At 43.3% G+C, this 27,295-nt stretch overlaps 1 protein-coding gene across 1 annotated transcript; it reads left to right on the top strand.

Moving 5' to 3' along the window:
• Positions 1–1,971: 1,971 nt before the first annotated feature.
• SIMC1 (SUMO interacting motifs containing 1) lies at positions 1,972–27,241 on the top strand. The gene is made up of 10 exons (XM_048487359.1): positions 1,972–2,284; positions 11,049–11,813; positions 13,378–13,616; positions 15,499–15,568; positions 16,830–17,056; positions 17,586–17,768; positions 20,632–20,760; positions 23,060–23,216; positions 23,392–23,476; positions 26,762–27,241. The coding sequence occupies exons 1-10, from the start codon at positions 2,156–2,158 to the stop codon at positions 27,049–27,051; spliced, it is 2,274 nt and encodes a 757-aa protein (XP_048343316.1). The 5' UTR covers positions 1,972–2,155; the 3' UTR covers positions 27,052–27,241.
• Positions 27,242–27,295: the final 54 nt, after the last annotated feature.

Genomic DNA, 27,295 nt, shown 5'->3' with positions numbered 1-27,295 from the left:
CACTTAAATGACTCTGGCTTCTGTTCATAAGCTCTTTGCTTTTGTTAGGTAGCTAATGGCACTCCTGCAAACTTGAGCCCCTGCACCATAGCAACGCTGTCCATCATTCCCTGTCTTCCCTTTATCCCTATCAGGGGGTTCCCTCCCTCCTAGGAGCTCCCTGCTGCAACCTTGTAGTGACTGGCGAGCTGACTGTCTTGCCCTGCTGACCTGAGACTGACTCTCCAGCCTTCCTGGCCCTCCTCCTTGATTGCAGCCTAGCTAGGGCTGTGCTGGCCCTGCCTTACTCTCTAAGGCTGCTGTGGGCTGCTGATTGAAGCTTGCCAGAACTATGTTGCCTCCATCCTGTTCCCTGGAACTGAGACTTGCACTTGCTGCCCATGACCCCCTCCCCCTTTTTCAAAAGACACACATGTAAATGAAAAAGTATAAACCCGAAACAAGAAAAGTATGCACACCATAACATCTTTGTTCATTTGTAACAATGATTAACACTGACATAAAATGCAATGCATTGCAAAACAGATACTAAAATAAAACCCTCAAAGAGAAACATTCTCCTCCCCCGTTTTCCATTGAAAGTTGCCTTTACATAACTTTTAAATGTTTTTCTTCTTAAGATATTTCAATTTCAAATCTCATTTCTTGATGAAACTACATATATTTTTACACCATTTAGAAAGCTAGTTACCGTTGATATAACACTGTTCAAAAATAAAACTTATCCCATCTTAATAAGTGCTGGAAATCAAAACATTTTCCTGTTTAGCTTCTTGCAACCATTAACTGGGGTTATAATTATAAAAATACAAGAAGGGTAATAGGACCTGTTCAAAATTCAACTGGGAATTTAAAAAAAACTTTTGGGGCGTTGGAGATAGGTGATGGCCGTCATAGGGGGAGAGAAAAAAAGTGCAACATTGTAAAAGGAAATTTCAGCATCACAGACAGATAACATTTTTCTTACTGCGGAAAAAAGGTTATTTCATTTTCTTGCAAGACCTTGAACTGGAGTGAATTATGTAGGCTTTATTAGAACATTGGGCCCCTTCTGCACACGCAAAATAATGCGTTTTCAAACCACTTTCACAACTGTTTGCAAGTGGGTTTGGCCATTCCGCACAGCTTCAAAGAGCACTGAAAGCAGTTTGAAAGTGCATCATTCTGCCTGTGCGGAATGAGCCTAAGTTTCTAAGGCAAAGTAAAAACGAAAAGAACCTGCTGTGGATTTTTTTCTTTCCCTTTTATTTTTCTTCCAGCAATACTATTTCTATTGCTGCAGACTCCATGTTAAAAGTTCAGACTTATTTATTGCCTCTTTCCTTCTTTAGCTATTACATTTCAATCAAACACGCACCCTGCTCTGGCCATCCATAAACATCCTGACTGTCATACACTCATTTCCCCTGGCTACACTGTTAACGCTGGCAATACAGCCGCAGAAAAAGTTTCAAAGGTAGACTCCAGCAAGAAGCTGCCAAATTAAAAAGTCTCCAGATAGCTGCCTACAAAAAGTCATTGCTTGCATATGCTAGGTTTTGCCCTGCTTTGCTAGATCATCAACAGCAAGATTGGGCCACGGGGACACACTCTGATGCTGCTCGATCACGCTTTTGATTGGATCTCGTTTTCCCTTGCAATGTAGGGCCAGCACACTTTGTATGAGGAAACTGTGTCTTCTGATCTCTCCCTGTAATAACCGTACCCCCTTTCTACAGTTGCTAACTCTGAGGTAAATCTCTCAGCCCGCTGACTGTAACACTCCTGAGGCAAGGGACTTGAGCTCAGGAAAGCTTCCGTCCCAATAATTCATTCGTTGCGAACGTGTCTTGGCTGCAAGAGGCAACCGGGACTACGCGTTTGGGCTTCGCATTTAGAAGAGATTCCGCGCGGCCTCTCCGCCTGTTCGAATCGGATTAAAACCGGACTTCGTTCGTTTAGAGGGAAAGGGGGGGGGCTCTCGCTGATGTCTTTTGAGAAGCTTGTTGGGGGAGGGGAACGGAGAGGGTGACGAGATTTCGGGCTCCGCTAAAGTTCCGCCCCCCGGCAACGGGAGCTCCGCAAGGGCGGCGGTGACACGCCTGATAGAAGCCGAAGCCGGCCCTTCGCAGGGACAGGGGTCCGATCCGACCCTTCCCCTCCGGGAAGCGGCGCCATGACCGAGGGCGTTATCCACATCGCGGGCTCCAGCTCTGAGGGCGACGCCTCGGAGGGCTCTTCCTGGGCTCGCCGCAGGCGCCAACTCCAAAGAAAGCGGAGGCGGCGCTGCCTGCAGGCGGCCTCGGTGAGTTTCCTGCGGGCCTTGCCCGGAAGAAAGATGGTGGTTCTCGCGCTGCTGTGGTCCCGGATCGTCGCTTGGGAGCTGCCTGCTTGTCACTGGGGTGTCATGTCTGTGCGGGGGGGGGGGGGGGGGGGGTTGCGGGAAGCTTCTGCTTAGCCGCCTTCTGCGCCTGGCGAGTCAGGCGTGCCAGCACTTGCTGCCGGGCTGCAGCGGGTCTGGAAAACACAATCATGCTAAGGATCCCGGTTCCCGCGAGCCGCTGAAAGACAGACTCGAGATTTTTAGAGGGCAGAAAAGTCATTTGGCCACGACATCTTCTACCCGGTGGACGAGGGAGATGCCGATAGATGTGTGTCTATCCCACAGTAAGGAGCTAGGCTTTCTTTAACACTCTGCAAAGCAAGATATCGCCTTCTATAACAATATGGGATATTCTGGGTTTATTATTATTGGGGTGGAATCCCTCAGTTCAAACTATGCCTGTTTTCTCCTCTGAACACGGCTACAATTTTCTGACGTTTGGGCAGATCTTTCTGGCTTTTACATTTTTATCAGGCGACGGGGCTTTATGCGTACCTTTTCCCTGCTTCCATTTGTTCTTCACCACAGTCCTGTGAGGTAGGTTTGGCAGACAGAGAATGATAAGTCCAAGATCACCCAGTTAACTTTGTGGCTGGATATGGGGATGGAAACCTGGGCCTGCTGGCTTGTCCAACTCGTCCACCGCTGCCCCAGACCAGCCCTTCTTTTGTTGCTGGCTGTTGCTTCTCTGTGCTGCCATTGCCCTGAGCTAGAAGTGCTTCAAAATCATGCCAACACAAGCAAGGGAAAGTGAAATTCAACTGAAAGCAGTGGCCACTGTTGGCAACAGTGGAAGCAAAGAAATTAAAAGAAAATGAATTAATATTTAAATCAAGGGGTGCAAAAGGGCTTCAGTGCAGATTCTAAAAATGAAGGCAGTAGGTTTCCTTGCAGGAAAGGGGGATTAAAATAGAATGGATGGGGAACTGGCATGATGTTAGATGGGGAGAGGAATGCCCCAAGAAAAAATGGCATCTCCCAGGGTTGAATAGGAATTTCTATAAGAATGATAACGAAACGTGCAGAATTGCAATAGAATGAAATTTCCCAGAGTGAAATGCCTGGGCCATATGACATCATAATGTCAGTTGTCAGAACTGACAACAGAATGAGTTCACTGGACTGGATTTCTGTAGAACAAAACCACTGTTCCAAGAGAAAAATGGTCATGATTCTGAAGTGAAAGGCTTTATTTTACTAAAAATTATTGAGAACAGTTGTGGTACTAATATTTTGCTCTGCCAAATGTTTAAAGCCGTTTCATGTGGACACCAGAGCGGGTCCTCCAAAAGTAATCATTTACTTAGCATCTCTCTGTCCTTACATTTTCTCTGGAAGTTGCCATCTCTCAATGGAAGTTTTCAAGTTCTAGTGATGGAGCTTCTTTATCTTGCTGAAGGCAAACGCTGATTTTCTATTACTTTCCCCTCTGTAATTCTGTTATTTCTGCACAAATCCCCCCTTTGGCATTCTACCAACTCCTTATTAATCTACATCTTCAAATATACAAAGGTTTTTCAGTTTAAATGTCATGATTTTATTTGTCCTTTAAGTCGGGTCTTCTATTTTGGGGTGGCTTTTTTTCTTTTATCAGAGATTTGAGAGTGTGTTTAATGAAATTTGCATGTGCTTGGGCTGACTGGATCTGTGGAGTTGTAGTTACTGGCTTTCCTTTCAGTAATCCCAGATGTGTATTGCCTTAAGACAAGCCAGAGCTTGCCTTTTTAAATACCGTATACTACACAAGATAACTGATCAGACTTTCTCTGGTCTCTTGTTGTCCTCACAGTGTTCCTGTGTACCATTTTCCCAGTTCAGCCTAATATATCTAAATACATATTAGAAGTCTTGCCAGAAGATAAAGTTTTGACTGTGGAACCAGAGTCCTGAATTCTGTGCTGTACCACTCTGCCCAGAGCTAAAAGAGAAAATTTGCCTCCAAAGGAGGGAGTTCTGAACCCTGTGATAGTACATGGGGATCTCTGTTCAAAAAAATATATTTATTGGTCGATCTAGTATGTCCTTTAAATCTCTGTACACATTTCTTGGCTTGATTTTATAACAGTTTCTTGGCTTGATTTTACATCAGTTATAGTCACAGCAGGCCCATAGCCAGAAAATTTTTAAAGGGGGGAGAAATGAGTATATTGGGGAGCATCCATTACTATTTATTATATTTATAAACCCATTTTTCTACTTGAGACTCAAGGTGGATTAGATGGTATAAAGGCAATGTAATAAAATGGCATGAGAGATCTCTAAAGCAACGCAATAGGACTAGATTTACAAAAATTCAAAAAGTGGAAAAAAGTATTATTATTATTATTATTATTATTATTATTTATTATATTTATAAACCCCCCTCCCCCTCCCCATAGCATACATGCTATGTCAAGCCATTCAGAAAATGGAATCACAAAACATGAAAATGGTGTCCTAAGATCATGATGGAATAGCATACACTGTGGCATAGACTGCAGTCCTATTCTCTATTAGCTGTGTCATTCTGCAAACTATGAAAAGCAGAATGGTTCAAGGCATGCTTATAAAGACAATAGAGCTACATGGTGATGGAATAATTCGTGTAGGAGCTTTTATGAGAGCAACTGGACTGTGGATTATATCACTGTGTTATGTATTATCTGTTTCCTGTATATATTATCCTGCTCTTACTACATTGCTTTCGAACTGTGTAACACCATTTTCTGCATTGTTTGAGATATTATGCATAATTATGTTTTAAATTGCTGTATTCCTAGTCTTATTGCACTGTTTAATAGCTATCTCATCTGATTTCATTGATTTACACTGTGTAACTTGTTTTGAATTTCATTGAGAAAGATTAACTATAAATCAATCAATAAATAAAATGCATAGTAGGCTATGAGTAGGATTCTTTTCTAAGTGAACATGCACTTGCCAAGCAACAGTGGTGTGATCCCTGAGCTGCACACAGGTAAGGGATCTGTTCCCAACAATTTTCCATCTTCAGAGAAAAACCAAAACTTCCATGTGAATAAGATTCCTGTGGGATTTCATAAATTAACAAAAGATTTTTGCTCATTTACTTCTGCATCTAAATGGGTTATTATTTGTCTCCTGTCCTGTCAAAAATAATTTCTCCAACAATAAGATTATTGTGGAACATTGTCCTGTTTTCTGTCTTTTTCTTTGCTTTGTTCAGAGTTTGGTACAACATGGTTTTTACCCATTAATTACTTAATCTCTCTTGCTCTTTACTCCAACATAATTTTACTCCAGAGCTTGCAGGCTTTTAAAGTCAGAACTCTTCAGTCTTGGTAACTGTTCATTCTGTTTTAGCCAGTTGCATAGAGAACTCACATTTGGAAAGACAGGGTTGATGATAGGATTCACACCTTTTTGCCTCAGCTCTTTCCTTTTCCCTTTAACTTGAAAGACTTGTGACATTTCACACTGACTTCTAGTGCTGATGGGGCATGACAAATGACTGATGGGGCTCCGCCCCATTTTGCTCCATTGTGGCTGCAGACCTTTGACATCATCAGAATGTACACAAAGTCAATAACATGTTGATTACAATTCAATCAGCCACACAGAGATCCCCTTCTACCTCTGGTGGCACCTCCCTACCCCGGGAGCTATAAACCAAAAAGGAAAGGGGGGAAGTGAGAGTGTTCCTTCTACTTCAGTGATTTTCAAGGTGATATTACTTTGACCGGAACTCTTTAAGGAATAACAAGTCCACAATTGTTCAGACTTTTTTGGCACCTAAGACAAGATAAGTCTTAACAATGCCAGGGCAGCTCTAAAATCTAAATAAGTGAAAGGTAAAGCAAAGTAGGATAAAAGTAAGTTAAAGCAAAGTAGATTTAGAGTTTACAACATAAACTAGGTACTTCTAATTTAATGAACTACATTGGATTATACTAAAAGAACTCACAAAGAAAAGAGCCATTGTGGTTATGAGCAATGGACTCTAACCTGGAGAACTGGGTTTCATTTCCCACTCTTCCACATGAAGCCTGCTGGGTGACCTTGGGGTAGTCACTGTTCTTCAGAATTCTCTCAGCTCCACCTACCTCACAAAGTGTCTGTTGTGGGGAGAGGAAGGGAAGGTGTTTGTAAGCTGCTTTGAGACTCCCTATAGGAAAGAAACCCAGGGTATAAATCCAAACTTTTTTTTCTAAATAAGAAATTGGTCATGAGAAGAACAATAAATTTAGAAGTGTTACTTTACAAAATGTAAGAGAGGTTGCGTTTTGAGTGAATAATTGCATGGTTAGAGATTGGAAACTGACAAAATAAAAAAAATCAAAGGACCCACATCTGATTGTAGTAATTTCCACTGACCTCTCAATGACTGTTGACAACTACAGTTTTTTGGGATGGGTGGATTTTGTTCTAATGGTAAATCTGAAGTGACTAGATGCTCTAATCTAATTTACCTAGGATGTTGGGGAGAAGGAGTCTCCAGAAAACCTCAGAAATGTTACAATTTGCCTTGGGCATTTGAACAGAGCAGATCTAACACAAGGCACATTATTACTTAAGTAGAAAGCAATTTGGTGTAACAGTTAGAATGCTGGACTAAGGTGGGAAACGTAGGCTGCATCCCATTGTGCTTTCATTATTTCTCCAAATGCCCAAGGCATTCACAATCGCAATACAGCATGCATGCAGGGATATTTTCCATGCTTTTTCTGTTGTCCTCATGATCACAGTTCCCCTTTAGTACCACTATACAACTTTTTGCTGGCATAAAAAATGATAGCATCTATATCACTATTGTAGCTACATGGCTACTATAGCACCTGCTGATATTTTTAATAGCCGTCAGAAAATCTACTGGTGACACAGAGTGGAAAGGGTAGGTGCAAAAGGGCACCAAAGGAAAGTGGTGCTGATGGAGTACCAGTGCAGGCAGACTTGAGCGTATCTAAGACACAGGCAAAAATATTTGTGGCAGCAAAGAAACACAGTTTCTACCTCACAATTGCGTCTGCACAGTGTAGCCTGTTGGAGCTGCTCCAGGAGAGAAGAAGCCTCTTGGGATCTGGCCCACAGGAAGAGGTTGACTGCTGCTCCGCACTTTGCAGATAAAATCTCACATCCTTTCCAATTTGGCCTGTACAGTAGTAGTGACAGGGTCAGGTGGGGGGCCAAGGTGCTGACCTTCCAGTTGCTTTTGATCCCTTCCAACTTATTCTAAGGTTGTGGTCAGGGTTCTTGGGAGTTGAGGCTTACCACTTGTTTGTATGATCCTTGCTTGCTCTTCCTTTGAGAAGTACTGGCTGCTCCTTTGAAAGAGGGGGTGGCCACCTGTATGCAAGTCATGAAACAGGTTTTGGTGCATCTGCTACTAAAGATGTCTCCTGTGGGCCCAGACCATTCTCGAGTATTCCACTCTTGAGCAAGATGATTGAATGAAGCAGATTGTTTGGATCCATTCCAATGTTATTTTAGGTCTCCTTATAGGCTGGAAACAGCCTTGGTTGTGGACACCTATATGAGGAGATGGACAAAGGGAATGAAACTGTGGCAATTCTCCTGAACCTTTCAGCAGATGGACTATCTGTCCTCTTATGAACCTGCCTGACTACTGCAGGTTGTGTTTTGTTCTGTTTTTAAACTGCCTTTCTACCTTGTGCAACTCAAGGGAGGTTACAATGCAAATAAAATCATTTTTAAAAATGAAAAAAGGAAATGCACAGATATAGGATGGGTGACACCTGGCTTGACAACAGTACATGTGAAAGGAATCTGGGAGTCTTAGTAGACCACAAACTCAACATGAGTCAGCAGTGTGATATGGCAGCCAAGAAAGCCAATGCAATTGTGGGTTGCATCAATAAGAGTTTAGTGACTAAATAAAGGGAAGTAATTGTACCACTCTACTCTGCATTAGTCAGACCTCAACTAGAGTACTGGGTTCAGTTCTGGACACCACAATTTAAGAAGAATATTGACAAGCTGGAACATGTCCAGATGAGGGCAACCAAAATGGTAAAATGTCTTGAATCCATGCCTTTCAAGGAGAGACTTAGGGAGCTGGGGATGTTTAGTCTGGAGAAGCGAAGATTTAAGAGTGGGGGGGGGGGGGCAATGATAGCTATGTTTAAATATTTGAAAGGATGTCATGTCAAAGAGGAAGCAAGCTTGTTTTCTGCTGCCTCAGAGACTAGGACACGGAGTAATGGATTCAAGGTGCAGGAAAAGAGATTCCACCTAAACATTAGGAAGAACTTTCTGACTGTCAGGGCAGTTCGACTGTGGAATTCGCTGCCTTGGATAGTGGTAGAGTCTCCTTTGGAGATTTTTGAACAGAGGCTGGATGATCATATTTTGGGAGTGCTTTGATTGTGTGTTCCTGAATGGCAGAGGGTTGGACTTTATGACCCTGGTGGTCTCTTCCAACACTGATTCTAGGAGTCTAATTTTTAAAAAACAATACATAGGTCACAATTTAAAATCATAATTAAGACTGCCAATAAGTAAAATTCTAAATTACTCAAATAAAGTCATATTCTATTTCCAATTGGCCAACTGAAGACCCTTGCTATCATTTTAGTCAGCATGATAACACACAATAAGCTGACCACCCAAAGTAAGATGCTGGGTTTAGATATAAACATGGACAAACAAGATAGTGTAGAAACTTCAGTGGAAAATGTGTATGTGATTACCTGTCTGCCATCCACCCCTGTAAGGTAGGCCACCTTGAACCTGCTCTGATTTCTTCTCAAAAGCCATTTACAGACACTGTCATGGAGGCAGTCTGTCAGCAATCCCTCCCCCCCCCTCCGAATGGGCTTCCGTTGGCCCTTTAATTCTAAAGCAGCTTTTGAATATCTGGAGGTTCCTACTGAGAGAGGTACAGAAACAAATTACTTGAAGGAATGGTAGTTGGAAACAGTCTGTTTGGTTTCAAATTCAGTGTATAGGAGCTGTGTTTAAGTTCAGGATTTTTTAATCTTGTGCTCTGTCTTAGAAAAGCTCATACTGGAATAAATGTTAAGTTTTCAAGGTACCACTGGATGTCCTTTTTTGCCTTTCTCAGAATTGTTTCATTGGCTATTTGGCTGTAACTTTTAAAATGAAGCCTTGATCTCATGCTTAGAAACTGATCGTTATCAGACTTGCCTTGTTTTCTGTGGTGAATTTACTTCTCCCTTGTTCGATTTCTCTGCTGTGGCAATTGAGCTAAAAATGTTTTGAACTGACTCTGCTGTCTTATGAATAGCACTTCAAGATGCTAAGTATCTTGTCCAATTATTTCATTGTTTAATTTCTTTGAAAATGCATGCCCTGCCCCTCATCAGGGTTATCAAAGTCAACCAGAACATGTTGAGAGGTTGCTGAAAGAAGGTTTCATAGCATATGTGACTTCAGCATTTTGCTTTGAAACCTGCCCAGAAAGGCAGTTATTAGATTTCTTGGCCTCTGGGATTCCCTCATTTACCTCTGAATGTCGCTTTTGCTCTATAGGAGCAGCAGTGGCGTAGGAGCTCTTGTATCTAATCTGGAGGAACCGGGTTTGATTCTCAGCTCTGCCGCCTGAGCTGTGGAGGCTTATCTGGGGAATTCAGATTAGCCTGTGCACCCCCACAAACGCCAGCTGGGTGACCTTGGGCTAGTCACAGCTTTTGGGAGCTCTCTCAGCCCCACCCACCTCACAGGGTGTTTGTTGTGAGGGTGGAAGGGCAAGGAGATTGTAAGCCACCTTGAGTCTCCTTACAGGAGAGAAAGGGAGGATATAAATCCAAACTCTTCTTCTTCTTCTTCTATATTCTTTGTAGTATGGAAGCCTATGGGAAACTTTTTCAATGCTTCCCGTCCGCCCCAGTGGCTGTCTTGGCCTCTCATAGATCTGTAGATGTATGGCTCACTTGTTTAATGCCCCATCCTGCTTCACACAGTGAGTGAGGTCAGCTGAAGAGTTGTGCCTCATATGCATGGTCATGCCAATAAAACTGAAGCAATTACAAATTGTAATAACCAGTTGGGAGCCTGTGAGAAATTGGAGCAGGTGGGAGACAATCAACTGGCAGGCATCCCTCAGAGACACCTAGCACAAGGTTTCAAGACAGCTACCACAGAATGCTCAGAACCTTGCTTGCCTCTTCCTGAACCTCAGTGTAGGGCAGAAGCACAGGTGCATTTTATTGTGCTTTAGGTGAGCTACTGTCACCTGTGGGCCCATTTGACAGGGTGTAATGACCACATATAAATACCCAGGACTAAGAGGTGTGAAAGCTTACTGAGGGAGCAGAATCTTATCCCACCAATTAATAATCCTGGGTAACAAAATAAAAATATGTGAGGAGAGTTTCAGAGGGCAACCACATTGATTTTCACTAAGACATCTGGATTGGAGTCCACTATCATCTTAGAGAGTCAAAACTCATACCCTGAAAATCTCATTGGACTCTAAGGTGCCACTGGACTCCAAGTTAGCACTTTTGTGAGATAGGTGTGCACTATAAATTGAATGAATCACCAAGGACAGGAAATTCAGTAACAATACCTTTTTTGTGTGTGCTCTGTTATCTCACTGTGGTGTTTAGGATGTTGTCGGTCTTGCGGATTCTTATGGGATGTAGCAGTTTGTAGGGTGTGCTGGTCACAAACCATTTTAGGCTTTGTAAATAAAACCAATCATGCTTCATTCTATTGGGCTGTACAGTTATTGGAATCTCTCTTGCAGGAGTTTATTGATCTGACTGGAGAGGATCTGGTTGAGAAAACAGCTGTGTACCATGACCTTGGTGTAATTGATCTGACACAGACTGAGGAGACAATGGTCAGCCCTCTTCACAGTGATGGCTATCTTTCTGTGAACCTAACACACTGGACTTCAGCCAGCATGCAACCTGTGGATTCTCCTAAATTCCTCACCATTCTGGATCCTGAAAGGACTCTTGATATGTCGCTTGACCTGGGGAACCGGAAACAACCTTCCCCCAAGGATGATGTCATGCAACACGCCTGCTTCCAAGGCAACTTTGGCCTTTTCCCTAGCTATGATGATGACTCAGAAAGCACTAGCCACACCACTTACAACAGTGACTTGGGATCTTTGGGGAGCCCACTGTTGGGCTCAGATGTTTCCTCTACCTCCTCAGCCAATGGTAGCAGTGAACATGAAACGCTCCAGGACCCTGGAGAAGATACTCATAGTTGCTGCCTACCTGAGGGCGATCTTAACTCACAACTTGCTCCACCTGATCAGAGACACTCTCCAAGATCCCCCATTTCCCAGTATCCTCTGAATGCTACATTACTAAGAGAAAGTGAACAGTTTATGTTAGGGACAAATAATCCAACACCAGATGTTGTAAAGCCAGATAATCAGGAACCAAATCAGCAGATTGACATCAAAGTCTGGTTGAAAACATTGCAGTATTTCCCGGGGGTGCCTGTACATCATCCCTTTCTCCATAACATGTTATATGGAAAGGATGCCAAACAGGTAATTGATGGGAGAAATTAGTTTCCTAACCAGAATTTTGGTATAGAGGGCCAAATTTTCCACCCCCAGATGCCTCATACAGATATTGGATTGGAATTGTAAAGAGGGAGGTGATCTTCTGGAACACTATAGCTACTCTTTCTCCTTCATCTCAGAGTCTTGGCTTTTAATAAAAGGAGATGGGGAAGAGGGCATGGCTGAGACATACATACCACTTGTCTTGCTTACCCAGGTCCAGATCATGTAATTAAAGTGAAGTCTATTGTGGCCAGCCTAGGTGTCTTCCAAATGATCACTTATCACTGGATAAGGGTCAAGAGTCAATTGATTCCAAACACACACAAGACTCTCCAGTCAGTTCACCAGTTGTTTATTCAGTCCTTCAGGCATACAGAGCAAAAAAGTAATTGGCAGCATCCTTCCTGGCTCACATGTTCTTGCTGTTCCATCTGCCATCCTCCCCAGCAAGCCTCACACTGTTGTTTTTAAGCCTTGCCTTAACAAGCAGTCTGGGTTGGCTGCTCTGCTGCCCCCACCTACTCCCAGCTGCTGCTGCTGGCTGCTGGCTTAGCCCTACTCCAAGACTGATAGCCCTCACCAGCTCCACTTGGGGTTTGTCTTGATTTTTTGGACAGGTTGCTGAAAGGTGCTGATGTTCCCTTTGGTTTCCAGCTTTACCTTAGGCTTTTCCTCATGAGGAGCACCTTCAGGATCCTGGTAGGTGGGTTCCATCCCTGGCCTTTCCCTGTCACACTTCTGTGATCAGGGAGTCATGATGCAGCCTGTTTGGGATGTTTGCATTCCAACTACATCAAATTTTACAGCTTAGGGGCTGCTGTTAGATCCAGCCTTGAAGATGGAGGCAAAGTGTCATTGTCCAAGTGACTCAGGGGCAGTTGCTGGGAGAAAGCTTGGTTAACTGGCAAATTTGGTAAATGGTAACCCCATGAACGTTGGCTATTTTTTGTGCCATTCTTCCCTTCCCTTAAGCAATCTTGAGCAAGGGTATCTTGGGGACCACTCTCCCATCTGAATCTGCCTAGGCCTTAAGATCTTCCATTAAAGTATTTTTCAAGTGTCCCCTCCTACAGGAAGAAGATAGATAGCTCCCAGAAACCAGACCATCTCTGCAGAGGCCCCCAAATGTTGGAATGTTTTTCTCAGGCACCAAGTTTGACTGTTGGCAGCACTGGGCAACTGCTTAGAGATCTAAGCTTATAATTGGCTACTGATTCTGCTTGTGTGGGGTTTTTTTTAATTATTGCATTGTATGTTGGATTATGCCTAACTTTGGTTATGAACTACCTTGGAGGTAGAGGAAGGTAGGGTGAAAATGCTGTAATAAAAGTTAACTTGTTATACTGTAGCAAATATCTCCCACATTTCTGTCATAAAAGCTGCCGATATGCCTGAGATTTGAATTCCTCAGAATATTTTTAAGATAACTCGTGAAGTTACATAGCTGAGTGTGTTTCCATTAGGCAAGTGAAGCTCTTCAAACAGCATGGCATGAAGGTTCCTTAATATGATGTATGAATTCCTGATGTCTCACTCACGTTAATAGAACAAACAACAGAGAGACCTCAACCTGCTCTTCGATGTAGATTTGGGCGGTATAGTATCCAGTACTGTCGAGGAGAACTTCTTTCGTGGGACCTTGGACTTCCTTATGGATTATGTATCCTCCCAGTACTACCCTCCAGAGAAGACCATGCAGGACTTGGTCAGACAGATTTTGCTGAGCTCAGAAGTACAACAAGAGATACTCAGAGATGCCTACATGCTGCTGATGAAAATCCAGGCGTATGTATCTCATGTACTACCCTTATATTTGGTGCTGTCTATCATGGGTCGACTGGTCTTCACTGTTGAGAGAAAACTCTCTCAGGTTTATAATGTAGTCACAATCGACTGGCTGGCTTGAGAGTTATCATAGCAGAGAGAGAGAGATATATTAGGCTTGGGGATTGGATTATTAATGCAGCTGTCTGTATTTGGTTTTAAGAACAACGTATAAGTGTTTTACTTGGTTTCTATATTTTAGTGTTTATTTGTGATTTTACAGTGTATTGGTTTTAGTCTGTTTTTGTAAGCCGCCCTGAGCCTGGCTTCAACTGGGAATTAGGCAAGGTATAAATATAATTAATAAAATAAGAATAGAAGAGAACAGCATCTAGCCACACTTCCAGAAACACTCATGTAATTAATGACTTTGTATTTTAAATCCTGTTGGTCCTGTTTGAAGCTCAGCAATCAGGTTAACAAATTCACATTACAATGAAAAAACTTTCCCTGAATTTGTACCACCAACTTCATTTTATGCTGGATTGACTAGTTGGGGAGAAGCTGTCCCTGTCTTTGGCATCTCCAGTTGAAGGATCCGAATGAACAGGTGGAAGGAATGGCCTTTTTCCTGCCTGAGGTTTTGAAGAGCTGTGGTCTGTCAGAATAGACAATACTGAGCTAAATGCAAATTTCAGATGTCCCACAAGTGTCAGGCAAAGGCAATGTGAAATATCCAATCTACAGATAATTGAGGGAAGGACAGCTTTGCTTGTAAGGAATCTCACTTAGTCCCAGGGGTCTGCAACCTGCGGCTCTCCAGATGTTCATGGACTACAATTCCCAATTGGCCATGGTGGCAGGGGCTGATGGGAATTGTAGTCCATGAACATCTGGAGAGCCGCAGGTTGCAGATCCTGGGTCCAGACAAATTCAGGCACTTATTCAAAGAATCCTTTATTTGCAGGCTGAGTTGATACACATACAGGGAAAGGAGAAATCTGACAAGATACACTCGATCAGAACTATATCATTCCCCAGGCCCCACCAACCACCCTTCACAAGGCCAGGGAAACATTTGCAAGAAGTTTCACAGACTACATCTAGGCAATGAGCCAAACATGATAAGCATTCCAGCTGCGCGGCTAGCAACAATCCCAAGGTCACACACACACACACAAGAGAAAGTCAATTCTTGACATTGCTGTTGTAGAATATACTGTATTTTACATTTAAAAATAATCAGCTAATGAAATGAGAAGGCATTGCTGCAAAGAAAAGTCTGATCTTGGCAGACATTTAAAGTGTGGTCTCCCTATCCTCCCCCCTCATAAGGACCGTGCAGAGGCTGTTCAGGGGCTCAGCCTGTGGCTGCCTCCATGGTGAGATGGGAACTTTATTAGCGTTCCAAAAATATTCCTCCCTCAAATGAAACAGCAACACTGTTCCCTGGACCACACACTGCTAAAGAAGGGACTATGCCTTAGAACTCATATTCTCTCCCCCTCCCCCCAGCTGCTGTCTGAGGGCCTTGCAGGGGGCATTCCCAGTACAAAAACCTGGTAGAAGCTGACTAAAGTCATCTCCACCCCTGGGAATGACCCTAGCCATGCTGGCCAACAGCTGGCCACAGCATCCACCCTCTCCCAGTTTGCCCTCCCCAATGACTTAAGTTAGCACGGTGGGATGGGCAAATGCACTAGTGAACCATTAAGCCATCTCTAAAGAGTCAATTCCCCCCCACCCTCATTAGTGCCCATCAGAGTAACTTGGATTTTGGTCCATCTCCCACTGTTGAAATTTAGCTAAGAAATCATCAAATCACACAATGACTATGCCACACACTTTAAAACAAGAACATGGAAGGAAAACTTGGTATAATGGGCCTAATTTTAAATTTCAGACTTCACCCAGCAAAAGCTGACACAGTGGTTTGGGACTGGGACCTGCTACGCAAGGTGATGATAGAGCAGGTATGTTGACCCCAGTGAGTGGGAAGCATGATTATGACTGCTGTAATTCTGCCAGGTTTTGCTTTGTGAGGGGTTCCCATGCCAGCCTCTTTGCTAAAAATCTGGTTTCAGCCAAGGCAGTCTAGCAGAGATTAATTTGCATTTATTGTAGCAAATGGAGGAGTTCTACTTAACTAGGCTTCCTGGTTCCTGCCAATTAATCAGGGCCTGTACAATGACATGTTGTGCTTTTTGGAATAGCAAGCAGTTTTGAATAGTCCAGTGAAAGGCCAACATGAAGCTTGCCAAAATAATAAATGTTTTTTTCTTAATTTGCATTAAATTCTCAGTGCTTGGAGATTTAGGCGGTGGGCATGATCCACAAAGCTGTTCTGCTTCATACACAGAGGCAGCAAGTCTTAGCAGTCCAAGGTGATTATTGTGCAACTGGCATACTGTACCCTCCTTAGAAAATGAAACAATTAATGTCAGTGAACTGGATTCTACAAAACTTTTCCACTAACAATGGTGCCTTCCTCTGGCACAACAGGCTGCTTTGCCAGCATAGGACTCTTTGCACAGGCACAGCCAGCACAGCCAACAGAAGTCTTCCCACAGATTTTTTGCCCACTTGGCAAACTTTCTTTGCTTCTTTATGCCTCAGTCTCTCCAATATATACACTTGATAAAACATTGTATAGTCCAGAGAAGGTGTTATATTGGCTTAACTACCATGAAAGTTGTATATCTTATTCAATTTTATACAAATGCCAAGCTCAGCACACTGAAAATGTGAAGTTTCTTTTAATTTTTTTCTTGTTTCTGTGGTGATATAAACAGTAATGTAAGGGCATAACTGGATGTTTTGAAAGCCAAAGATTGACTAGGATTCTAATTATGGGGAGTTTCTGCCCTTCCCACTCCTCTGTGGGTGGAATGGCTTGGAAAAACATTTTTCAAGAAACCTATTCAAAATTACATACTTTATGGAGATCACAGAATTTTTGTTACCTTGGTACAGGTTGGGGTTAGGGATAAAAGAGAAAAAGAACAACTCTGACTAAAACACATTATTCCTGCCTGAGCTATTCTGGGAAAATGTCATGGTTTTATTCCCTTTCTTGCGTCACCCATCTCTTGTAGTTTGCACACTCAACCACCTCTTGCAGTTTGCCCACTGGCTTCTGCCAGTGAGCTTCAGCACAGGCATTTCTGTTTGTTGTTCACTGAATGAACCAGAGGGATCAGGCACAGTTCTTCATCATTCTTTCTGGCTCCTCAGGAGAAGAAGTTTCCTGGAAGACTCCTGTTCTTGAAATACATGCTCCAGACTTTGGAGGATGACTTCCAAACAACAGCCAGAAACGGCATTCTGCATAAATCCATTGCCAAGAAAATGCTTTCCTGTGACCTGGCAACAACAGCATTAAAAGATGAGTATAAGCCTTACCCCCCCCACAGAGGGTCTACACCAGCCAGGTCAGGCAAACAAAGCCTTGGGAAGTTTATGTTGGGCATATTGGTTCAAATAGCAGTTTGCCCAGTCACGGATGCATGATATTGAGTGCAGTAAAAATCAGTCCTCCACATCAGCAGCGTAATCTAATCTGGTGAACTGGATTTCTTTCTTCTCTCCTACACACGATGCCTTGCTGGGTGACCTTGGGCTAGTCACAGCTCTGTTCAAACTCTCAGCCCCACCTATATCACAAGGAGTCTGTTGTGGCGAAAGGAAGGGAAGGAGTTTGTAAACCACTTTGAGACTCCTTATGGTTGAGAAAAGTGGAGTATAAATCCAAACTCTTCTTCTTCAGGTGCTTTGTGCTGTATGTGCTTAATTCCAGCCAGGCAGTATTATAGGATGATTATTGCATACAAGTGCTTACATATATATGAGTTAGTCTAAAGTTAAATAATTGAAAATAGCAAAGTCTCACTTGGACAAAGCACCTGTAAATTTCTTCAATGGAATGGCTGTGTTCAGACAAGGCAAGAGGTCACAGAAGTGGGTCAATAATACTTATGCTTTTTCTATCAGGGAACTGATTGATTGGCTAGTAGCTGCAGTTGTTGGAACAAGATTTTCCCAGCACAGAGATCTGCATGAATCAGGTTGTTTGTCAGAAACAACAGTGGACAAGAACAACATTTCTATTCCAGAACTTCAGTTAGCTGAAACTACACAAGTAGAAGATGTCTCTCCACAGTTTCAGTCTCAGAGGTAAACTTTGTCTGCTGTAGCTTTTATCATAAGAAGCCAATTTTTAAGTAAGTCAAACTGAATCTGCTACTTTTAGGAGGATAGCTAGTTAGTGCTTCTTTCCAACTCAGGATGACCTTGGCACACCATGGAAATAGTCTCCCTTTAACGTGTGTGAACTTGGTTTTGTTGTTGACTGCTTAAGAATAGTATTGGTAGAAGGCACATGTAGGAGTAATTTTACACCAGTGGGGCTGGGATTCCCAGTAAGTCTTCACACTGCTTCAAATCAGCTCGCTTGATTGCCACTGAAAATAATGTACATGTGATTAGAGCTCCAGGTTCCCCATCCACAAGTTGTATCAATCACCTACACTGTACCTTTCTAAAGGCCAACAGCATTGTCAGAGTGTGGAATGTGCTTGACCAGCAAACAGGATGCAGATTCAATCGTTTTGAAGGCTGTAGAGAGAGCCAGACTCTCAGATGTATTTTGATGGTAGCCAAACTATTAGGTCAGTGTGTTAAACTTGTATCCAAATATCAGTCAGCAACAAATTCTGCTTGTACCATCCGTATCATATTTGAGGCAATAAATGTGATGCTCATCATTATGGCTTCTATGCAGTGCCACTTGGGTCTGTGTTCATACAGGCCAGGCATGGAAAATATTTCCAAAGCTTTCTGTCCAATGGGGAGAATCCCCTCCCTCTGGCACTCTCCCCCTTAAATCATCACATGACCAGGAAGAGTGCCACTCCCTCAGTTCTCATTTTGTTGCCATGAAGAAAGTATCCCATTGCTGTTCTGTTTTTTCCTCACCTCATTCTTGAAGCTGAGAAGACTTGTTTCTCTTAAAAGTTTTTTTAACATTAGTCATACTAGTGAATGTGAATGAATTTATTTGTATGTAGCTATAGACTATTAAACACATCAATAGTTACCTCAAAACTTTGAGTGTACATAACAAAAATATACAACACTGGCTAAAATATACAAGAATATACCAGTAAAACATAACAATGGATAGAATCAGATCTAAAAAAACTGCTGTCTTAGCAACCACACTGGACCTAATTTTCTTTGCTGCCAGAGACATTCTATGAGAAACGTGCTCACCAGAATCTGATAACAGAAATATTAGTTTATAAGTGTTAGAGTGGATCTTTAAACCACAAACCATCCTGCCAAAAATTTACCCTTGAGTTCTACATACAACAGACAGTCAAAGACATTGGAGGGTAGATCCTCCAATGTTAGAGATCCTCAAGATACGAAAGTGTTGGTCTTTTGGCAAGACAGTGGTGTCTGGTCAATACAACCGTTGGCATCGTTTGAAAGCATAAAGACATGAAAGCTGTTCTAAGATTTTGATTTGAAATATTGACTAAGTAGGAAGCTCTGAGATGATCATTTTTGAATAACTGAACCCATGGAGCAGTTGCTGATTTCAAGATTGGTGATCTGTCCGTCAAGGAATGAAATTTACACACCTAGTCTCTAAGTTGGGAATTGTTTGCTGATGGCTGTAGAAGGTTGTCTGGGATTGAGTGTTGGGGTAGTATATTACTGAGGAAGTCAAGGCATTGGATCATTGGATAACATGTTGGATCATTGGATAACATGTTGGATCATTGGATAATCAGTGATTGACTGATGAACAATTTTAATCTAGCTGTTCTGGTCTTTAGAACAGCCAGATGTGCCTGCTTCATAAGAGAGCAGAAGCCAATGTCCGTTGTCATCAGGGCAGCCCGGCTCTCCTTGCAGAGAACTAGAATTTGGGTTTTGAATTATTTCTAGATGAGCTAAGATGTCCTCTTCCCATCCCCACACTTGCGCTCCGTATAGGAGGTGGAAGACAACCATACTTTTATATAATTTTATGACAGGATCTATAAAGAAACCTCCCTTTGTATAGAAATAATGCAGAATGGTCCCCACTATATGTAACACAGAAGACGTAACTGTTGCCAGATGCACATTCCTGTTCAAGGTCTCCTTAAATGTAACTCCAAGAGCTGCACTGTTTAATTGGGTTTCCAAGTATACTCCCAAGATGATATTTTTGCCCTTTTTCAAGAGACCATCATTTTTGTCTTATAATCGATGCTGAAGGCTTCTTCCTTGCAGCATAAACTCAGTGCCTACAAACAGCCTTCTCAAACCAGTTTTCATGAGGGAGATTATTTATTTATTTATTTACTTATTTATTTATACTTTCGATTTACTGGCCATCCTCCCCCGAAGGGCTCAGGGCGGCTTACAACACAATAAAGCTCTACAATATAAATATTATTTAAAATCAACCACAATATACGTTCTAAAAAAACAGAATAAAATCCAAAGCAGTTTAAATGGCAATAAAAATCCCACTCCCACCCCTAGCCCACAAGAGGTTGGGACGATATACCACACTCAGCCCGGCTGGCCAAATGCCTAGCAGAACAGGTCTGTTTTGCAGGCCCTGCAGAAACTCGATAAGTCCCACAGGGCCCTAGTCTCTCTAGGGAGCCTGTTCCACCACAGGGGGGCCAGGGCCATAAAGGCCCTGGCCCTAGTGGAGGTCAGCCAGATGTGTTTGGGGGCAGGGACCACTATAGAATTATTCCTCGAGTCAGAGGAGGGTCCTATCAAGAAGCGATGTAGGGAATCTTGATTGCCTCAAGTATACAGACCCAAGGCATTCATTCCTGTATAAGCCTAAGACCAACACCCTTAGACATTACAGGAACTTCGATGGGCAATAATGAAGATGGTACGGGACCAGAGTAATTCTAGCCATGTCATCTGCATATAATAGAATTTTTTAAAAGTTGGTGTCCAAATAAATGTGAGATAGTGAAGAATGTTGCTGTATCCTGACTCTTGTTCTCTAACTTAGTGAAGTCATGCTTCTCCAGAGGATGCTTGCCATAGCTGTGGAAGTGGACAAGTCTCCAAACTGCAGTGCCAATAAGATTGCAGATGTGGTATTTTCATCAGTGCTGAATATCCCCAAGCGCTGCCAGAGGTGAGGGATGGATAGTTAAACTCCCAGTTCACACCATCTAGGCATTGCCATCTTATCAGAGGCATGGTAAAAAATTCTGAGATGTCAGGCACTTCTGGGAAAAGGACAGGTGTTTGACAAGGACCTATGACAACCTAACCTGTGGGAGGATACGTATCTGGGAGGCTGCCAAAGTACATTCCTGTTGAATACATGAACATATAAATTGCACATGTACACATGCTCCATTTTATTGACCCTGTAATTCCATCTCCTTTAAAAAAACAGGTGTGGGATTGCTCTGTGGCAAGTTCTGGAACTCTGGCCCAGTTCAAGAAGAAATATGCCTAAACGCTAAGAAGGGGCGTACCTGCCAGAAGGACATGGGGGTAACCCATGTCCCCAGGCGCCACCTATCTGGTCACATGGGGGGCCCCAACATTTCCCACACACACACACACCCTGAAGCCTTTTGCAGGCCTGCCAGGTGCCCCTTGGCCCGGCCCTGCAAGAGAAAGAGGCCGAAGATGAAGCAGGGAGGCAGCTGGCCACAGGCGTGGACTCGCCAGCATTTGCTGCTGCCTCCCTCCCTAGTTCAACCTTCATTGGCGCATGCAACTGGCCACCTCCCTGATGCCTCATCTTTGGCCTCTTCCTCTTGCGGGGCCGGGCCAAGGAGCTGATCAGCTGCTGGCGTAATGGAGGGAGTTAAGCCAGAAGCCCGGTGAGGTGGCAGCAGCTAGGCTGGCTTGGGGAGTTAGTGCACAGCCGGCCCACCTCCCTGCCCCTCATCCCAGCCCCACAAGAGAAAGAGGCTGAAGATAAGGCAGCAGGGAAGCAGCTAGCTGCAAGCACCGAGCGGCTCACCGGGGGTGGGGGAGGGCTCTGCCGGCTTAAGGAGCAGCCTGGCTGAGTCGCCACCGGGTGCCTCTTGGCACAGCCATCCCAGGCTGCCCAGGACTGCCAGAGCAGTCACCAGCTAAGGCAATTGGGGAGTGAGGGGAGCACCTGGAGCTGGTGTTGCCCCCAGGCCCCATTTCCCCCTGCATGCACTCCTCTGACACTAAGGTTGGGATAGTATGTTATTGTCATAAGAGAAAAAAAATAAGGCTCAAAGGTCTCTAGGTTCACAGTGATCTCCAGTCGCAAGAGTTTCCCTGGAACAGGGGTAGGGAACCTGCGGCTCTCCAGATGTTCAGGAACTACAATTCCCATCAGCCTCTATCAGCATGGCCAATTGGCCATGCTGATAGAGGCTGATGGGAATTGTAGTTCCTGAACATCTGGAGAGCAGCAGGTTCCCTACCCCTGCCCTGGAAGGTCAAGCTTATTGCTTTCACAAGTCCTATGTGAAGACCAGACTGCACCTACAAAGAGCATTTGTTAAATCAAATGCAATCCCTTGCAAAATACTGTTGCTGTAGTGCTGGCTAAATGTTGCTGCTCCTCAGTTTTAACCCAAGCTCTCCAGCCTTATTAATACAAGAAATTCAACAAAGCTCATATCTGGTGTTTATTCAGGTGCGATTAATTGACAGAACAGCCAAAAGGCTGCAGTTTAAAAGGGAAGGAAGCTAACAGTGTTAAACAACAGTGCAACTGCAAAGGAGAGGCCCAAGATTTTAACCTACCTCCTCCCCAACTTTCATTAAAATAAATCTGAGCCTTGTGTTTACAAACAGAAACTTAGAAAATGTGGGCTATTTCTAATGAAGTGGCAAACCAAGTACTGCTTTGTCCAGACCTTTTATTCCCACACCCTTTTAGTTTGCTCCTTCTAATCTCCTCCTTATTAGGTGTGTCCCATAAGCAGTCACTTACTCAATGACACTCAATCCAACCTACCATTCCTCAGTGTCACTTCTTAACAGTTGTCTGGATTTCTTCAGAAAACAGATTTGATCAGAAAAATTAAAGCTGCATATATATATATATATATATATAAACCCTCCAGACTACCTGACAACCTCCAGACCTGCAAGTAGAAGAGCCTCAAGAAAGTTTTCTTCCATCCATTTAGCTAGTCTCAGATTAGTCTCAGATTAATCTATTTGTGCTTCATCTCATGGCTGTAAAGCAGATGTTTTCCCAAGTAAAATGGAGTAAAGAAGCTTCAGTCACAACCTGTCCTGACCATGTAAATGATAATGTTTGCTCAGGAAGTAAACATCTGCAGAACAGCCATGCCTTGATGACTGGGGGGAAGAGTAAAATGCATTCAAAAGCTTTCAGGTCTCTCTCTGTGGTAATGAAAACAGCTGTTCCTTGGCCTGAGTTCATAGAGACAGTTTATCATGCCACTGTTTTTCCTTTCTTCCAGGGATGCTTTCCTAAGCAGTATGGAATGCCATCTTCTGCGCTGTAAAGTGCTGGAGCTCATTTTTAACCACAGCTGTAAAAAAGCTACCGATCTGCCCTTGTCTATGGAAAAAGTCTTGTTTTTTCTGACAAACCTTTCCCTGCAGTTAAAACACCAGGTATTTCACTTCTTCCTTTCATCCTTTCATTTTGAAAACATTTAGGTCTGAACATGTTTTATTTGTTAATAACTAGTAATTTGCTGTTATTGTAAAACTTTGAAGAACATGGATCAATTTATAAATTGGAAAACTGTGACATATAGGGCACAATAAACAGATTCTTTGTTCACAGGACAATGAAGCAACATGGCAGAGATGGGATGAAATGCTTCATCATCTAAATTTACTGGTACTGAGTTATCACAGAATCATTCTAGGTAAGTAACACTGCATCTTCATTTTCACTAATATCAGATAACTGATAATTAATTCCTATTTGGGATCCATAACATAATTATGTAATGTCAGCCCAACAAACACTTTTTGGTTTTACCACTTCCCACACCCAGGTTCCAAAGTGCCCCCCCCCCCCCCCGGCCCTGGCTTTATGCACGAGAAGAGACTGCAAGGGAGGGGTAATGTGTGGAGGATCTGCATTCTCAAGCGCCTTCTGCTAATGCTCTGTCGGCTTCAGTGCTGGGATTCCAAATAGATATACAAAAGATCATCAACAACAAAAAGCCCAAGAGTAGCCGTCAGACTTCACATAAGAAAGCATTGTCAACTTTTAAAAACATGCAGACCTGGAATGTGCCTCACAGGTGTTTCTGAGGTGTATTCTCTGCCCAGGACAATAGCAGACTTGCCCAAGAGGGGCAGAGATGCACTATTTCTGATCCAACTGTCTCCCACATATACATGGACAAAACAACTTGTTCTCCCTCTGTGACAGGAGGACATCTTGCATGGGTGATTCCCACCCCTTCCTTCAGAGAGGCAGGAACAACTTTATTTCACTTTCTGTAACCTGTGGAGAACGTCAGCCTACTTCAGTTCTTTTCCTGCCTCAGATAGGAAGAGCAGTGTCGGGAATAGGCTCTTGAGCTGTTTCTGTTCGTTGCACTTCTAAACTCTTTCTCTGAAATCTTTTCCGTCCACTTGGTTCTTATTCCTCCTCCTCCAACCTCCAGTGCCAGTTCATCATCAGGGGATCATCAGCAGGCACTGTTGAGATGCAGCTCATTTTTTTCCCCACTAAAAAACACTGATGGTGGGAAACAACTGTGGAGGTGGCTTTCTATCAGTCAGAACTGGAAGCCCCTCCAGTGCAGTGGCCATCATTGTTTGCCCAGGAACTGTAAAACTGGTGTACCCAGGGGCAGTGCGCATGAAAAATGTACAAAGAAGTGTCCATCCACACTGCACTCATCCGATCAGGCAATCACCATGTTGCTGGTAGGGGAAAGCAGTGAGAATTTAGTCAGTCAGGCTGAATTGCCTGTTGCTTTTAATCCTGCTGGGATGGAACAAGATAGAGGTTTGGAGTCCACTAATGCCACCATTCGTAGAATGACTGGCAGTGAATCTGAGGGAACTGAGGGTTTAGTCATGCTCTTTAGTTGAAAAACAGCTATTGAGCCCTAAGTTTGTTGCCTTTCTTAGACAAACTATGAGAGGAAGTTGATTTATATCGTCCTAGCAGGGATTCTACTCCTCCTCCTTTCTCCTCCTAGAATCCCCAGTCACCATTCTACTTGGTCAACCAAGGCAGCTAGGAAAATTTGGGGGAAGGGGGAGAGAAAACAAAGAAAGGCATCCCCTCACTGCGATAGTATAGTGATGTTGTGTTCCAAACTGATGGCGATGGAAGTGAAGAGGGAGAGTTCTTATCTGTCGAGGAGGAGATGCCCATAGAGGTACCAGAGCAGTCTGTAAAGTTTTTCAGTCTGAAGACTATCAATGCCTGTTGCTTAAATCCATAGCTGACCTAGATCTCCAAGACTCCCCAGCAAAGGAAGACCCAATCCCGCTTTCTAACAGCATCAAGGATAGACCCTGGGGGAAACAGGAAGTTATTTCCTAGCACTGACTCCATACTTAGGAAATTTCAATTCTGAATTATTTGAAAATTAATTAAAGGACTGGCTCAAACCAACATTTTCCATCTTTCATTAAGAAGTTGTACACATGGCCAGAGGCTGTGTTGCAGTCCAGAGGACTATTATCTGAAGATGGGGATGGGTCCATGCATGAGATCTCTCTGGCCAAGAGATCTAAATTTGCCTTGAAGGGGGCCACAAAGCCACTCTCATGGCCATTGGTCAGGCAAAGAAAAACATCTTTTCACTACCAACACCTCCTCCCAAAAAAACCCTGACTTGTTTATTAGAAATAAAATTTGCCCATTGCTTTTATTTGATTAATGATTTCTGCAAATTGTTCTACTTTTTCCACCCTAGGTCACATGGGGGGGGGGATATCTTGTTACCTTTGTATTTGGCTTTAGGATTGGTCTCTTCTTCCTGGGTTTCTGGGAGCTCTGAGAAATGTAGTGCCATATTTCCTCCTTTTCTTCATCAGAAGAACTCTTCGATTCCCCTGAGTCTCTGAAGAGGGCTGGATTGCTGTGAGGATAGGATCTGTGTACTTTGAGCATGTGTGTGCACACCGTCTTGGTCAACCAAGGATGATGCCCTGCAACCTGTCCCCATCTGAAAAATTCTCCCTGCTTCCCCATCTGAACAATCCATGGGAAGGAAGGGATGTGATCTGACAGAGGACCTTGAACGATATTTCCAGCTCTCTAGTGGGGAAGGCTTAGCCTGCTTTTCCTCCAGCATCGCTTGGCAAAGTCAACTTGCTATCTCTGGGGATATCTGGAAAACAGGGGAGGAATCTCTCCATTGCCGTTTCCCTGACTGCTTTGTTGTGGCCATGACAACCAAGACCAAGTGTCTGCCATCTTTATTAGCACAGAGGACCTTCCTGCCAGAATCAGCTCCTGTCCTTGAAGCATCCTCAGAGACAGTCGAATTGTGCAGCATGCTTCTCTTACTGCTACCACTCCTTGCCATTGACTGTTCCTCTGCAGGTCTGTGCCTGCTTGACCGCACCAGGGAGTAGTTCTTTCCTCCTGTTTTTGGGAGCACAAGGGAGTCCTCATTCTTGGAAAGAAAGCCATTCAAGACTTCACTGAAGTTCTCCATTGCCTCAGCCACTCCACCCTCAGGAGCAGGAAAGGACTGGGCCAAAGGAGGAATTGAAATAAAGACATGAGAGGTAGATGTAAAAGCACAGAAATAGTATTAGATGCCTTCTGCAGAGTTGTAGGAGCCTTGCTGAGCTCTTTCACAAGGCAGGAAACAACCTGAAAAAAGTGGATGTCTCCAACCAGGAGACAGGAAGTCTGGTAGACTTTTAGTCCAGCCTTCATGGTTCACAGATGGGAATCATCTATGTCAAGATGCCCTCTGCCTCAGAGCAAGAAAGTTGTTTACACAGACCTGCCTGTGGTGCTACAGAAGTCTGACAGATTCAGGGCCTTTAACTTTTACCAGTTCAAGCATCTCCTTAGTTTGAAGGGTGATACAGGTCATCTGATAAAATGTATGCCCAAGAAGCCTCTCAGTTCACCTGTGTTAGTTTCCATGAGATATTTTTAAAATGCTATTTTAGAGCCCTCGTACCTAAAATTAATTCTCTGACATTTTCTCCCCTTACAGGGCACTTAAGGAGCTCAATATGTGACCGGATCAATCTGATTATCAAAGCGGCCAAGCCTAAACTACAGTCACATGATTCCCTCACCATTTCTGATGCAGATTACAGTATAAAGAGTTTCCAGAAGCAGCTTTTGCAAATTCTGGGGCAGCCACTTCCCTCCCCCCTCAAAGAAAAGATTGAACTTCTCCAAATATTGCTTCATACCACTGCAGATATTTACAGAACTTTTGGGAACATTGATGGACCTCTCAGAAGTGGAAGCAGCTGTGCAATAAACCATCCAGTCTAGAGAATCCTCAATACAAACTCAACCCATCTTTTCTCTTATTTAAGTAATACGTTGTACTACTTACCCAATTAGACAGCTCAATCAGTTCTACAAGTTTATTTTAGACTTCTGTTAAAATAGAAGTTTTGTGTTCCCATTTCAGTTTTGTACAGCTTGTACAATAAAATTTGCTTCTTAAAGTTACTGGAAATTTAATATCTCAGAGATTGTCACTGCAGCAACAGCTGTACTTACTGCAATAATT

This window comes from Sphaerodactylus townsendi, linkage group LG03, assembly GCF_021028975.2.
Source record: "Sphaerodactylus townsendi isolate TG3544 linkage group LG03, MPM_Stown_v2.3, whole genome shotgun sequence".
Lineage (NCBI taxonomy): Eukaryota > Metazoa > Chordata > Lepidosauria > Squamata > Sphaerodactylidae > Sphaerodactylus > Sphaerodactylus townsendi.
Note: the sequence above shows the minus strand (reverse complement) of the source record. Positions and strands in the feature narration are given on the sequence as shown.

What these genes read in the sequence shown, in the direction of transcription:
- SIMC1 (XM_048487359.1), top strand. Translation starts at nt 2,156, where the DNA reads ATGACCGAGGGCGTTATCCACATCGCGGGCTCCAGCTCTGAGGGCGAC. An exon ending in GCAAGGTGATGATAGAGCAG is followed by an intron (nt 15,569 to 16,829) that starts GTATGTTGACCC and finishes CTGGCTCCTCAG; the next exon opens with GAGAAGAAGTTTCCTGGAAG. An exon ending in CAAAGCCTTGGGAAGTTTAT is followed by an intron (nt 17,057 to 17,585) that starts GTTGGGCATATT and finishes TTTTTCTATCAG; the next exon opens with GGAACTGATTGATTGGCTAG.